The sequence below is a fragment of the Oncorhynchus gorbuscha genome, linkage group LG08 (assembly GCF_021184085.1).
Source record: "Oncorhynchus gorbuscha isolate QuinsamMale2020 ecotype Even-year linkage group LG08, OgorEven_v1.0, whole genome shotgun sequence".
In the NCBI taxonomy this organism is placed as follows: domain Eukaryota; kingdom Metazoa; phylum Chordata; class Actinopteri; order Salmoniformes; family Salmonidae; genus Oncorhynchus; species Oncorhynchus gorbuscha.
Window position 1 is genome coordinate 62,086,232 of NC_060180.1, and position 16,776 is coordinate 62,103,007.

Here is a 16,776-nt window from a genome sequence, read left to right on the forward strand (position 1 = left end):
CAGATGAACATGGTACCTTCAGGCCTTTGGAAATTGCTCCCAAGGATAAATCAGACTTGTGGAGGTCTACAATTATTTTTCTGAGGTCTTGGCTGATTTCTTTTGATTATACCATGATGTCAAGCAAGGAGGCACTGAGTATGAGGGTAGGCCTTGAAATACATCCACAGGTACACCTCCAATTGACTCAAATGATGTCAATTAGCCAAGCCACATTTATTAAGCCTCCTGAGGTAGAAGAGGAGCTGTTGCGCTTTCTTCACCACATTGTCTGTGTGGGTGGACCATTTCAGATTGTCAGTGATGTGTACGCAGAGGAACTTGAAGCAATTCCACCTTCTCCACTGCAGTCCTGTCGATGTGGATAGGGGCGTGCTCCCTCTGCTGTTTCCTGAAGTCCACGATAAGCTCCTTTGTTTTGTTGATGTTGAGGGAGAGGTTATTTTCCTGGACCAGTATGGCTGGGCCATCACCTCCTCCCTGTAGGCTGTCTACTACTGCTGTGTCGTCTGCAAACGTGATGATTGAGTTGGAGGCGTGCGTGGCCACACATTCATGGGTGAACAGGCATTACAGGAGGGGGCTGAGCACGCATCCTTGTGGATCAGTGAAGTGGAGGTGTTGTTTCCTACCTTCACCACCTGGGGGGCGGACCGTCAGGAAGTCCAGGACCCAGATGCACAGGCCAGGGTTTAGACCCAGGGCCCCAAACTGAATGATGAGGTTGGAGGGTGCTATGGTATTGAAGGCTGAGCTATAGTCAATTAACAACATTCTTACATAGGTATTCATCTTTGTTCAAATAGGATAGGACAGTGTGCAGTGTGATGGCGATTGCATCGTCTGTGGATCTGTTGGGGTGGTATGCAAACTGAAGTGGGTCCAGGGAGTCAGGTAGTCATTGAGGTCAGTTACCTTTGCTTTCTTCGTTACAAGAACAATGGTGGACATCGTGAAGCAAGTGGGGACAGCAGACTGGGATAGGGAAAGACTTAATATGTCCGTAAACACTCCAGCCAGCTGGTCTGCACATGCTCTGAGGACACGGCTAGGGATCCCGTCTGCGCTGGCAGCCTTGTGAGGGTTAACACGCTTAAATGTCTTACACACGTCGGTCACGGAGAAAGGAAGCCCACAGTCCTTGGGAGCGGGCAAAGAAGGTGTTTAGCTTGTCCTGGAGCAAGAGGTTGGTGTCCGCGACGTGGCTGGTTTCCCCTTTGTAATCCGTGATAGTCTGTAGACCCTGCCACATACGTCTCGTGTCTGAGCCGTTGAATTGCAACTCCACTTTGTCTCTGTACTGACGTTATGCCTGTTTGATAACTACACTGTTTGTATTCGACTATATTCCCAGTCACCTTGTCATGGTTAAATACGGGGGTTCACTCTTTCAGTTTTTTGCGAATGCTGCCGTCTAGCCACGGTTTCTAGTTTGGGTAGGTTTTAACAGTCACAGTGGGAACAACATCGCTTATGCATTTCCTGATGAACTCAGTCACCGTGTCCGTGTATACATCAAAACAGTCTTGAAGCATGGATTCCGATTGGTCAGACCAGTGTTGCATAGACCTTACCACGGGTACTTCCTGTTTGAGTTTCTACCTACAGGAAGGGAGGAGCAAAATGTAGCCGTGAACTGATTTGCCCTGAGGGAGGGCTGTGGAGAGCCTTGTAGGCATCCCGGAAGGGGGAGTAGCAGTGATCAAGTGTTTTAGCAGTGTGAGTACTACAGTCAATGTGTTGATAGAACTTCGGTGGCGTTTTCCTCAAATTTGCTTTGTTAAAATCCTCAGCTACAATAAATGTGGCCTCAGGATATGTGGTTTCCAGTTTGCACAAAGTCCAGTGTAGCTCCTTGAGGTTATCGGCTTGAGGAGGAATATACACGGCTGTGACTATAACCGAAGAAAATTATCTGGGGAGGTAATACGGTCGGCATTTGATTGTGAGATATTCTAGGTTGGGTGAACAAAAGGACTTGAGTTTCTGTACGTTATCTCACACCATGAGTAGTTAATCATGAAACATACACCCCGCCTTTCTTCTTCCCAGAGAGTTCTTTATTCCTGTTTGCGCGATGTACTGAGAACCCAGCTTGCTGTATGGACAGGGACAGTATATCCGGAGAGAGCCATGATTCTGTGAAACAGAGTATGTCACAGTCCCTGATGTCTCTCTGGAAGGAGAATGTATCAACCGAGAGGGATAGGCTACTCCATGACCCGTGTTCATGAGGCGTCTCAAAGTAAGAGTGCTGATCTAGGATCAGGTTCCCCCAGTCCATATAATCTTATTCATTATGATCTAAAATGCAACACTGATCCTAGATCAGCAATTCTAGCCTGATATGCTTCATGAATCTGGCCCTGGGACTGAGGAGGATTCCCTCAAAGACAACTGCTGTCTTACTTTACATGTGTGCCTACAATGCCTCCTTTAAAATCACTGTGCATCCCTGGGCAGAGTTTTTAGTTTACGGGTTGGTGAAGATCATTCAATCCCTTCCAACATAAAGCAGACTAACTGGTCTACATCTACAGTTGGAGTCAGAAGTCAAGCATTCTGACGTATGAAATGTGGTTGATGTTTCTCATCTCTGTCAATGTCATTGCCTAAAGACAAAGGCACATTTCCACAATGTGTGGATTAGAATCTGTCTATAGTATGTTGATCCACACACTTGAGTTTGTTGTTGACAGAAGCTGTTGACTCTAGCCATAACCAGGTAGATATCCCTCAGTGTAAGGTCACAGCTTATGAAGCCTTAAAAAAGGTTTATAATAGGCTTATGAAGTTTTATAACATGCTTGTGAATCACAAAATAACATTCATACAGCAATTTACTGTTCACAAAAGACGACAGGGTTATCTTGTGAATGTGTCCATGTTGTACAGTAAATATATCTGAGTTGGGATCTGGATTCTGTGATTGGCAGATTTACAGCATTGCTTTGAAGTAGTGAAAAGAACAAAACAAACCAGATTGATATCTAGGTATGTAGTCGGGTTTACATTAATCTTCCTCTCAACACATTTAGAACAGTGCAGTACACACAACATAGGCATTGCCTCCAGGTAAGTGTAAATGGAATGTAAGGTTTCTCCTGCATAGGAAACTGAGGCACCACCTAAGCCATTTTCCAGGACAAACCCTGGAATGTTACTGTAGTATAACTTCATTGAATGAGACTACTGCTGCCACAGCGATGTACATTGCCGTGAAAGAAAATATCCCCTTTCTGATATTTTTGTTACTGAAGATCTTCAACCAAACCTAATATTACATACCTGAGTTTACAAATAACAAAAAAATGGATACTTATTTTATTTATTGAATTAACAAAGTTATGCAACACCCAGTTCCCCCGTGTGAAAAAGTAATTGCCCCCTTACACTCAATAACTGGTTGTTGTGGCACCTTCAGCTGCAATGACTGTAACCAAATGCTTCCTGTAGTTGATCAGTCTCTCAGGTCGTTGTGGAGGACTTTTGGCCCACTCCTCCATGTAGAACTGCTTTAACTCAGCAACATTTGTGGGTTTTCAAGCATGAACTGCTCGTTTCAAGTCTTGCCACCACATCTCAATTGGGATTAGGTCTGGACTTTGAATCGGTCATTCTAAAACTTCAACTGTGTTGCTTTTTAACCATTTTCATGTAGACTTGATTGTGTGTTTTGGATCATTGTCAAAAATATGCACACAAAAAAACAAAACAAGTAGAAATACTTTTTCATAGCAAGTTAAACAAGTAGGTCTGGAACTATTGTTCTACATCAATCAGTAAGTTGCCTTACAAAGATTACTATGCTTGACAGCTACTAGGAGCTCAACATTCTCTCTGTAGGTAGGATGAGACATGTCAATGCCATAAATGGACCAGAAATGTAAATATAGATGCAGATAATATTCAAAACGTGAGCCAGCTCTCTGTGGATGAGGCTGACAATGAGCCTAACTGCTGTGCTTTTGTGCTCCCTGCCTGTTCTAGACCTGTGCTGTGCAGACCTGGGTTCAAATACAATTTGAAATAATGTCAAATACTTTATCTGCTGCTCAACTGAACTTGCCTGGCTTAATGGACCAATAGAATAGTCCCAAAACTGTAAACACTGCTCATCTGGCACTCCAAGCAAGCTAGAGTCAACGCTCAAAGATATCAAATAGTATTTGAACCCAGGTCTGTGGCGCTGTGTGTGCTTGGTTAGTAAACACAAAGGACAGAGTATTAATGTCGGGGTCGACTTCCCAGAGCCCCTCAGAGTTCCAGGACCACCAAAGAGCTCAGTAATTTGGACTTAATTTAAAATGCCTGAGGCTAAGACAAATGCACAGACAGAGATGACACACATGCACACACACAGAGCAATGATACAAACACTCACACTCATACAGAACAATGACACATACACGCACACAAACACACAGACAGACAAAGACACCACAGTGTCAGTACAACTGAGTAAAGTCCATGACAAGAATGCAGAACTGACATATCAGATTTATCATCTTAGATGAGAACCAGGAAGCAAAATGGCTGCACCCAGGGCATGTTGTAGAGTGTTACATGAAACGATTTTTCTTCAAACATCTCGGAATCAATGAAAACTGTCACAAAAGCAAAAGTTACCCAGTCATCAATAAAAGCTCTGGAGTATCATTCAGTCTTTCTGCAATTCTAGACAATAAGAGCAAACAACCCCATCTCCCATAGCAACTACGATTTGATGATGTTATTACATTACAGTATCATAATCATAACAAGAATTCAAATTATGGACCACTCTCTCTTTCCTCAATTACTTTGCACCAACTAAATGGCAAGTGATCGTGAACTGATGTTCATGAATAATATTTTAGACGAGGGAGTCAGACAGAATAGCTAATCAAACAGCCAATCTACTGTCAAGAGAAATGGGCCTGAATCAAACCACAATTCTGAATTAAACTAGAGGTGAATAAAACCTCTGCTTAGACATAGCAGCAGTCACAACAGTGATCCCCGGACAGAAATATTTTAAGTATTAGATGAATTGTTGCAGATAACAGTGCAGTCAGTATAGGACTGCCTCTATCTCTGGGTATTCACACATACAGATACCTCAAACAGCAGCACACAGGCCATCTCTGTCTGTTTGCACTGGACATACCTCACTCCCCTCTCACAATCACATCTCTCTTTCACCCCCCCCTCTCTCTCTCTACCACACAGATTTATATCTCACTCTCTTTCATTCCCTCTGTCTGTATTTCTCTTGCTCTACACCCTCACTCTCTCCCTCTCTCTACCACACCCTCTCTCATTCCCTCTGATTCTCTCACTTTCCTCTCTCTCTCCCTCCCTCTCTCTCCCTCCCTCTCTCTCTCCCTGGATATAGCACACTTCTCTTTTCTCTCCTTTTCTGCCAGTCCATTTCTCTGTCTCTCTCTACCTCTATGAACCTCCCTCTCTCTCTCTCTCTCCCTCCCTCCCTCTCTCTCTCTCTCTCTCTCTCTCTCTCTCTCTACCTCTATGAACCTCCCTCTCGCTCTCTCTCTCTCTACCTCTATGAACCTCCCGCTCTCTCTCTCTCTCCCTCCCCACCTCTATGAACCTCCCTCTCTCTCTCTCTCTCTCCCTCCCCCTCTCTCTCTCTACCTCTATGAACCCCCCCTCTCTCTCTCTCTCTCTCCCTCCCACTCTCTCTCTCTACCTCTATGAACTCTCTCTCTCTCTCTCTCTCTCTCTCTCTCTCTCTCTCTCTCTACCTCTATGAACCACTCTCTCTCTCTCTCCCCCCCTCTCTCTCTCTCTACCTCTATGAACCCCCTCTCTTTCTCTCTCCCCCCCCCCTCTCTCTCTCTCTCTCTATGAACCCCCCTCTCTCCCCCCCTCTCTCTCTACCTCTATGAACCTCTCTCTCTCTCTCTCTCTCTCTCTCTCTACCTCTATGAACCCCCTCTCTCTCTCTCTCCCTCCCCCTCTCTCTACCTCTATGAACCCCCTCTCTCTCTCGCTCCCTCCCCTCTCTCTCTCTCTCTCTCTCTCTACCTCTATGAACCCCCCTCTCTCTCTACCTCTATGAACCCCTCTCTCTCTCTCTCTCTACCTCTATGAATCCCCCTCTCTCTCTCTCCCTCCCCCTCTCTACCTCTATGAACCCCCCCTCTCTCTCTCTCCCTCCCCCTCTCTCTCTCTATGAACCCCCCCTCTCTCTCTCCCTCCCCCTCTCTACCTCTATGAATCCCCCTCTCTCTCTCTCCCTCCCCCTCTCTACCTCTATGAACCCCCTCTCTCTCTCCCTCCCCCTCTCTCTCTCTCTCTCTACCTCTATGAACCTCCCTCTCTCTCTCTCTCTCTCTCTCTCTGTCTCTCTCTCTCTCTCCCCCCCCTCTCTCTCCCTCCCCTCTCTCTCTCTCTACCTCTATGAACCTCCCTACCCCCATTTCATTACTCTGAATGCTAAAATGGAAAATCTTGGATAGTGTTTACACTACATGGACTTTCTCCACCAGTACAATTCAATATTTCGGATTATATCTATAGGACTTCCTCCATCTCTCTTTCTCTCTTTATCTCCTCCTCTTACATTTTCATTGCAGATACTTATGAGATATTCTATAAAAAAGACAGAGCAGTGAATCAAAAGACATAGGGAGAAATAGTACAACCCCCATTCTGCTCTAACCCGCCCGCCCTCCCTTCAACATCCCTACCCCCATACCCCCACTCTGCTCTAACCCTCCATTCAACATCCCTACCCCCATACCCCCACTCTGCTCTAACCCTCCCTTCAACATCCCTACCCCCATACCTCCATCTTGCTCTAACCCTCCCTTCAACATCCCTACCCCCATACCCCCACTCTGCTCTAACCCCCCTTCAACATCCCTACCCCCATACTCCCATTCTGCTCTAACCCTCCCTTCAACATCCCTACCCCCATACCCCCATTCTGCTCTAACCCTCCCTTCAACATCCTTACCCCCATTCTGCTCTAAACCTCCCTTCAACATCCCTACCCCCATACCCCCATTCTGCTCTAACCCTCCCTTCAACATCCCTACCCCCATTCTGCTCTAACCCTCCCTTCAACATCCCTACCCCCATACCCCCACTCTGCTCTAACCCTTCCTTCAACATCCCTACCCCCATACGGTCTCTCTCCCTCACACACACACACACGCACACACGCACGCACGCACGCACGCACGCACACACGCACACACACACACACACACACACACACACACACACACACACACACACACACACACACACACACACACACACACACACACACAGAATAGTATTATTATGCAGGACAGGCCTTCTTTAGACAATCTTAATGTGAAAGTCAATTTAAACTGTGTGTTTGAAAGCAGACTGTAAATAACAAAGGTTTTATTATAGTGAGATGATGTGTATAAACAAGACAAGGGTTCAGTTACAGTGCGTAATAGAGGCACAGCTACTTCATATAACCAGAGGTATAGGATTGCATTGAACATAAGGCATTTTTGTAATGGTTATTATATCCAAACCCTGTAAGTGATGCAATCACATAGAAACAACAGCCCATGTTGTCATCAACTGAGATCAAAACTAAGTTGAACACTTTGAAAGCAACTTCACTGACAGTGATGCGCTGCGTTCATCACCAGTTTAAACGTACTGACAAAGGATAAAACAAGCAATCATTTTTTAAATATAACATATGACATTAAATAACTATACATGTTGTGCACGAGTGTTTGTTACTGTTATCACTGCTTTCAAATGAATGGACAGAAAGTCGTTTAATTTCAGGGCGTAACGGCTATAAACAGTGTTCACTTTCTGAACAGCGTTTTTACGCATCTCCATAACATTGTGAACAATGAAACCAACAACCTAGGTTTCTATAACCTTGTCCAGATGCGACTCACCTTATTGCAGTACGGGGAATCGGTATACTGCAAGGGTCCCAATCGGGAAGAATCTGTTGCTGATAAAGACTGTGGTGGAGGTGGATATACTCTCACGTCCATTTCAGTAAAACATCAATCTCCACACAAGCTTTTCCACTCAGGCTTCTACTTTCGATTCCTCAAAAGTTGAAGGCTCTATAAAGACTGATGGACGAAGTCGGAAAAAGTGAAGGGTTTGAATCTAAAAATGGCAAACTGTTATGCTCTCACATGCGTTCGCGGTTTTTCAGGAGAAAGAAAAACTTATATTATCAACGCACTATGAACGACGGACTTGGTAAACGGGTAAACGCAGTTAAAATGTAACTTTCAAAATATGTAAGCTATCACTCAATTGTTGAAGAAGTTATTGCACGTCTTTCTCTTTCTGACAGATGCATTTGCAGCGACAGTAGTTGTTTCTATCCAGCGGCTACCGTCATCTGCAAGCGAATGGGGCATGGTAGGATTGCCTGTTCACTTGTGATTCATACAAAGGACTTTACAGACGGGGCAGGGGCAAGAGTGCGGCTATGGCGACGTGCTCCACCTAGGGGGCGCAATGGGGAATGCAGCGCCTGCGTCGGTTGCATGCCGCAGTAAATTTGTTTTCAGTTTGGATAGGCTATTGGTTTGCTCCTCAATACCTCTTCGACAGAAGGTCCTATCATGATGAGGGTGATATATCTAAAAATAGACGACGACAGAGCGCAAGGTACAGCTTTTTGTGCCTTTTTTCCCATTCTGTTTTCAAAAAGTGACTTTCAGTTGGTTTCAAGGGGAGAATAGTATGTGGCTGCTGCCAAGGGAGCGTCTTAAAAGTGCAGTCAGCTGAACATGGTGTTTACAGAAAAACCTTTAATTACATAAAAAAATGTGATCTTGTTTACTTTTTACCCCTTTTTCGTGATATCCAATTGGTTGTTACAGTCGTGTCCCATCACTGCAACTCCGGTACTGACTCGGGAGAGGCGAAGGTCGAGAGCCATGCGACCTCTGAAGCACAACCCTGCCAGGCCGCACTGCTTCTTGACACACTTCTCGCTTAACCCGGAAGCCAGCCACACCAATGAGTCGGAGGAAATACCATACAACTGGCGACTGAAGTCAGCATGCATGCACCCAGCCCGCCACAAGGAGTCGCAAGTGCACGATGGGACAAGGACATCCCGGCAGGCCAAACTCTCCCCTAACAAAGACGACGCTGGGCCAATTGTGAGCCGCCCCATGAGTTTCCCAGTCGCAGTTGGCTGCAACACAGCCTGGGATCAAATTTTATTTTTAATGTCTTTTTTGTTTAAAAAACTTGCACAAAAAACATGAATAGGCCTGTTATCTTTCTCACTCATACAAAACCTACTGTAGCTGACTTGCATGACTTACAGAGCTAAAATGACTTGTAGCAAAGTCACTGATGTCCCAAATCACTAAAGTTCCCCCCTGTACTCCCAGTTCACCTACAACTGTGTGGCCACGCACACCTCCAACACCCTCATTAAGTGTTGGAGCTGACCATGGACTACAGGAAACGGAGGGCTGAGCACGCCTCCATTCACATCGATCAGGCTGTACAGGAGCGGGTCGAGAGCTTCAAGTTCCTCTGTGTCCACATCACTAAGGACTTGTAATGTACCAAACACACTAATAAAGTCGTGAAAATGGATGACAACACCTCTTCCCCCTCAGGAGATTGAAAAGATTTGTCATGGGCCCTCAGATCCTCAAAAGTTCTACAGCTGCACCATTGGCTGCAACACTGCTTGGTATGGCAACTGCTTGGCATCTGACTGCAAGACGCTACAGAGGGTAATGTGTACGGCCCAGGACATCCCTGGGGCCGAGCTCCATGCCATACAGGACCTCTATACCATGCGGTGTCAGAGGCGAGACCTGACCAGGGTGGTTCATTGTCATTCAGCTGTCAAGTCGACATTCTACTGTGAAATCCAAAATGCTCTTCTTCTCTCCTCTTGCTCTCCCTTGGTGGGATTTTCCAAAGATACGACCTCTGTTGTGGTCCATTTTAATAAGCCAGAAACATGTTGTCCTAAGACAGGATGTAGATTCTTGAGTCAGGTTGACAAAGGACTTCCAGCCAACTTGAAACAACTGTGGGAAGCGTTAGAGTCAACATGGACCAGCATCCCTGTGGAACGCTTTTGAGACCTTGTAGAGTCCATGCCCCGACGAATTGAGGCTGTTCTAAGGGCAAAGGGGGTGTAACTCAGTATTAGGAAGGTGTTCATGATGTTTGGTATACTCAGTGTATATACAGACTTTAAAGAAACAGAAAAAGAGCGAGAGACAGAGCGAGAGAAATTGTGTGAGAAAGAGAAATTGAATTGTGTGTGAGAGAAAGAGAAAAGATAGTTCTGACTTCTGCTCATTGTAAATATTATATAAAGAGGCAGAGAGGTCAATATGACCTTTGTACAGTAAGCACCAGCTTAACTCCTTAGTGTAGACTTCCTCTTAGATCTTACCCACAATGCATTGGTTTATATATTTTGTTGTGTAATTGCCCCATTTAGGTCATTTAGGTCATTATACTCATCTGAAGATACAAATTCATACTATATGAAACACTTAGGCAGTGGTCGAGGCAGAGGGACCACTGAGTGACATATGAGTAGATAGATAAAGATTATGATATTGGTCAATGACTGTCAGATAGGATCTTCTAACATTTCCAACAGCATTACTACACAACACAGGACTGACATACATTTTTTTTTAAATCATCACTTTGGTACTATTTTCACAAGTATGTGGTGAATTTTACAAAACTCCAAACTGGTACCACTTGTAACCCAGCCAGTTTTACATTCAAGACCTTTCACTGTGCATTCATTTCTGTTAGTAGACATCTTTCACCACATAACCATTGATCCAAAACATGAGTTTACTGTGAAATATGATGAGAACATTGGTTTAATCCCCAAAACTCAACATACTGTAATATCTTCCTGAATTTAGTTATTTTAACAACCAGTTAATCCAATCGCAAAATTGTTTAAATAGGTGTTTCAACATTGGCCTTTGAATGTAGTATGCTACAGTACTGTAAGTTACAGAACATTGCACTGTTTTCATATTAGGCCATTACAATTGACTGAACATAAAATGTCCATGATATCTACAGTATGCCATGTGTGATCATTGAAGACATCTTTCACAATGTAATAATCTTATATTTTAGCAAACACTCTTATCCAGGTCAACTTTCAGTAGTGAGGGTATACATGTTTCATACTGGTCCCCCGTGGGAATCAAACCCACTACCCCGGTGTTGCAAGTGCCATGTTCTACCAACTGAGCTACGCGGTACTACAATTTTTAAAAATGAAACATCATGTTTAGCAGGCACTAGTTTGCATCAAGCCTGTCTTGAGCATTTGGCTATAGGTTCTCATCAAAATCACAGTAAATATTCCCATTGTTCATGCACCTGGGGAGAAAGGCTGTTGGCATGGCGAATCCAAACCTGGCATAGGTCTGAATTTAAATCATTGCATGGCTTGAAGGAGGATGGTACACTCACGGGGATGGGAATAATACATCTTTCACCTTTATTGTAAGAGTGTATTGTATTTTACCATATTGTATTGTACTTATGTATTGTAGTAGTCCTGTACATGGCTCGGTTCATAAGCGCATGGCACTAGCAATACCAGAGGTGTTGCTTTGATTCCCACTGGGGACACATACCAAGAGGAGGTGTGGACTGTCGTCACATAATAGTGTCTGCTGCGTAATTTCATCTATTACGATATTACAGTATTGTAATACCCTCCTGCCATCAATAAGACCCCAGCAACTTCATTTTGGATACATGTTTACTGTATAGGGGATGCATTTTTCTTGTTGTGGACTTTATGGATTATTTGCGTATTGGTATTGTATTGATATTGGTTATTACTGCATTGGTTATTACTGCATTGTTGGAACTAGAAGCACAAGCATTTCGCTATACTCGCATTAACATCTGCTAACCATGTGTATGTGACAAATACATTTGATTTGATTTGATTTTATATTGTATTACTGCACTGCTAGAAACACAAGCATTTCGTTGCACCTGCTGTAACTTCCAGTAGTGTAAAGTACTTCAGTAAAAATACTTTAAAGTACTACTTAAGTTGTTTTTTGGGGGTATCTGTACTTAACTTTGCTATTTATATTTTTATATTTTTGCCAACTTTTACTTCACTACATTCCTAAAGAAAATAATGTACTTTTTACTCCAAACATTTTTCCTGACACCCAAAAAGTACTTGTTACATTTTGACCGTAAAATGGTCCAATTCACACATATCAAGAGAACATCCCTGGTCATCCCTACTGCCTCTGATCTGGCAGACTCACTAAACACAAATTCTTTGTTTGTAAATTACTGTCTGAGTGTTGGAGTGGGCCACTGGCTATCTGTCAATAACATTTAAAAAATACAATTGTGCCGTCTGGTTTGCTTAATATAAGGAACTTTTACTTTTACTGTTGAATACATTTGAGCCTTTCCATTTACTTTTGATACTTAAGTATATTTAAAACCAAATACTTTTAGACTTTTACTAAAGTAGTATTTTACTCTGTGATTTTCACTTTTACTCGAGTCATGGTTACTTTTTCCACCAATGGTAACATCTGCTAATCTGTGTACGCACCCAATTTGATTTGTTACATACAGTACATCTCTCATCTTGTCAATATTCGATAGTCATCATAGTAGTGCATCGACTACATACAGTATCACACTCTTTATGTTTCTGCTTTACAGACATCAGGTCAAAGGTCAAAACCTGTAGTAGACAAACCAGTTGACATGTTAAATCTATAGGTTTACCAAACGTTTACATGATCATCAATTAACAGCAGTCAGATTAAGCAATAGTCAAATGTATTTTAACAAAAGAAAGAGAATAATATCTAAAGTAATGTGAGTATTGCATTGTGAAAGGCAATTACTTTATATGAATATGTATTGCAATGTGGAACATGAATTTCTAGATGAAACACAGATTAAAATTGAGGGACTGTATGATTTTGTGTGTTGTACTTAGTTAAATGAAAACGTGTATCGAGTTTGGAAACAACTGCTTTTTTTATGATCTGTTTTGAGTTTTGTACTAAGAGTTGTGAAAATGTACCACATACCTGTGAAAATGTACCACATACCTGTGAAAATGTACCACACACCTGTGCAAATGTACCACATACCTGTGAAAATGTACCACATACCTGTTAAAATGTACCGCATACCTGTGAAAATGTACCACATACCTGTGGAAATGTACCACATACCTGTGAGAATGTACCACATGCCTGTGAAAATGTACCACATACCTGTTAAAATGTACCACATACATGTGAAAATGTACCACATGTCTGTTAAAATGTACCACATGCCTGTTAAAATGTACCACATACCTGTGAAAATGTACCGCATACCTGTGAAAATGTACCACATACCTGTGAAAATGTACCACATGCCTGTGAAAATGTACCACATGCCTGTGAAAATGTACCACGTACCTGTTCAAATGTACCGCGTACCTGTGAAAATGTACCACGTGCCTGTGAAAATGTACCACATGCCTCTTACAATGTACCACATACCTGTGAAAATGTACCACATACCTGTGAAAATGTGCCACATGCCTGTGAAAATGTACCACATACCTGTGAAAAATGCACTAAAGCGATAAAAAAAACAGGAGTTGAATTTGAGTGACATCATAGTGATAAAAAGGACATAAATATGACTGGAATCAGATGTCAGGCTCCTGTATCTGTGGTAACGCATGTATATACAGCCCTCGGAAAGTATTCACTTCCAAGTATTGACTTGTACTATTCACATTTCAACACATTACAGCTTTATTCTGAAATGGACAATAAAAGTAAAAAATCTTCATCAATCTACACACAACACCCCATAATGACAAAGCATATTTTATGCTAATTTATATATATTTTTAAACAAAAAAAAACAGAAATGCCTTATTTACATAAGAATTCAAACCCTTTGCTATGAGACTCGAAATTGAGCTGAAATGCATCCTGTTTCCATTGATCATCCTTGAGATGTTTCTACAACTTGAGTGGAGTCCACCTGTGGTAAATTCAATTGATTGAACATGGTTTGGAAAGGCACACACCTGTCAAAGGTCCCACAGTTGACAGTGCATGTCAGAGCAATAACCAAGCCATGAGGTTGAAGGAATTGTCTGTAGAGCTCCGAGACAGGATTGTGTCGAGGCACAGATCTGGGGAAGGGTACCAAAACATTTCTGCAGCATTGAAGGTCCCCAAGAACATAGTGGCCTCCATCATTCTTAAATGGAAGAAGTTTGGAACCACCAAGACTCTTCCTAGAGCTGGCTACCCGGCCAAACTTAGCAATTGGGGGAGAGGGGCCTTGGTCAGGGAGGTGACCAAGTACCCGATGGTCACTCGGACAGAGCTCTAGAGTTCTGTGGAGAACCTTCCAAAAGGACAACCATCTCTGCAGCACTCCACCAATCAGGCCTTTATGGTAGAGTGGCCAGACCGAAGCCAATCCTCAGTAAAAGGCACATGGCAGCCTGGTTGACGTTTGCCGAAAGGCACCCAAAGGCTCTCAGACCATGAGAAAAAAGATTCTCTGGTCTGATGAAACCAAACTCTTTGGCTGGAATGCCAAGCATCACGTCTGGAGGAAACCTGGCACAGTCCCTACGGTGAAGCACGGTGGTGGCAGCATCATGCTGTGGGGGTGATTTTCAGCGGCAGGGACAGGGAGACTAGTCAGGATCGAGGCAAAGATGAACGGAGCAAAGTACAAAGAGTTCTTTATGAAAACCTGCTCCAAACTATTTAATCCATTTTAGAATAAGGCCTTAACCTATCAAAATGTGGATAAAGTCAAGGCATCTGAATACATTCCGAAGGCACTGTACTGTATAGTGTGAATGCCCTCTGTGCATTTAGATGTGGCTGCTGTGGTGGAGGCAATGTACCGTATAGTGTGAATGCCCTCTGTGCATTTAGATGTGGCTGCTGTGGTGGAGGCAATGTACCGTATAGTGTGAATGCCCTCTGTGCATTTAGATGTGGCTGCTGTGGTGGAGGCAATGTACCGTATAGTGTGAATGCCCTCTGTGCATTTAGATGTGGCTGCTGTGGTGGAGGCAATGTACCGTATAGTGTGAATGCCCTCTGTGCATTTAGATGTGGCTGCTGTGGTGGAGGCAATGTACCGTATAGTGTGAATGCCCTCTGTGCATTTAGATGTGACTGCTGTGGTGGAGGCAATGTGGAATGCCAGCTCAAAGCAGCTGTCCGATTCATGTCTTGTCAGCACCTTTTCATTCAATGACTGTTAATCTCAATACAATATGACAAAGCAAGCCTCTAAAACGCTTTGGCTTCATCACATTTTTGGGTGGGAAGGCTCGCTCCCCTGTTTAGCACCCTGATCAAGGCTGGTACACTGAAAAACATTGGTTACACTTTATTTTACTTTAGGGTCCACTATCTTGTTAAAATGATCGAGTATATTGGTTATGACAGTTGATTTATAAATGAATTACTCATTCGTTCTGAGTTTGTTAAAACACAAACAAGAAATATAAACTACTGTACAGGAACAGTTTATAGACGTTGATGATTATAGGCTACTTCTAGTTACATCCATCAGCAATTAAGTCAACAACAGAGAGGATTTATTCTTGGTTATATTTAATAGTAAGAGTCATCACAGCTCTTTAAATAAGAAACTTAGTCATTCACACCACTGCATTGAGGCCTATGAACTACTGACTGGCCAAATACCCTGCACACAAGCAAAGCATGAGAAACAGTTGAAATCATTAACATTTGGAGAAACCCTGACATTTGGTTAAGGAACAATACGATGCCCACATCCAGTGAACAAAACGCACAATGACTTCTCTGTTCCATTAACCTTTTAGAATATGAACTGGCATTCAAAGCAGGAGGCTGCAGACTAATATTACGGAGTTTAGAGTTACACACACACACACTTACGTGGGCGCCCACGTATGTGTGTGTGTGTGTAATCAGTTTATTTAAAATGTCTGCGGATCAAGGGGACTGTTTTCACACACACACACACACACACACACACACACACACACACACACACACACACACACACACACACACACACACACACACACACACACACACACACACACACACACACGTGGGCACACCACACACACACACACACACACGTGGCGCCCCACACACACACCACACACACACACTTACGTGGGCACCACACACCTACTTAGGTGGGCCAAACACACACAAGTAAATGCGCATGCACACACACACATTAACACACACAGGTAGTTGTCCAGACACATTCTATAGGACTCATTCCATACATCCATTACGTGGGCGCCCACACACACACATCACACACACACACTTACGTGGGCGCCCACACACACACCTACTTAGGTGGGCCAACACACACAAGTAAATGCGCATGCACACACACACTACGCATTAACACACACAGGTAGTTGTCCAGACACATTCTATAGGATCCTCATTATTCCATACATCCATTAATCAGTTTATTTAAAATGTCTGCGGATCAAGGGGACTGTTTTCACACACACACACACACACACACACACACACACACACACACACACACACACACACACACACACACACACACACACACACACACACACACACACACACACACACACACACACACACACACACACACACACACACACACACACCAGAGATTGAGACTATATGTTGCCCTTATGCCTGGGGCAAGTCAATTTAGCAGTCGTGCATGTTGAGCATGCGCTGAGATTAT

The 16,776-nt window shown here is 43.4% G+C and overlaps 1 protein-coding gene across 2 annotated transcripts in view; it reads right to left on the reverse strand.

The window, feature by feature from the left end:
• LOC124041944 (thymocyte selection-associated high mobility group box protein TOX-like) overlaps positions 1-8,406 on the reverse strand; it is a 112,145-nt gene extending 103,739 nt beyond the window's left edge. The window contains exon 1 of one of the 2 annotated variants that reach the window (XM_046360139.1): positions 7,908-8,406. In XM_046360139.1, coding sequence (XP_046216095.1) covers positions 7,908-8,009 — 102 coding nt within the window. In that variant the 5' untranslated portion in view covers positions 8,010-8,406. The remainder of the gene's footprint in view (positions 1-7,907) is intronic. The other variant, XM_046360138.1, reaches the window with a different exon arrangement.
• Between the last annotated feature and the right edge of the window lie 8,370 nt (positions 8,407-16,776).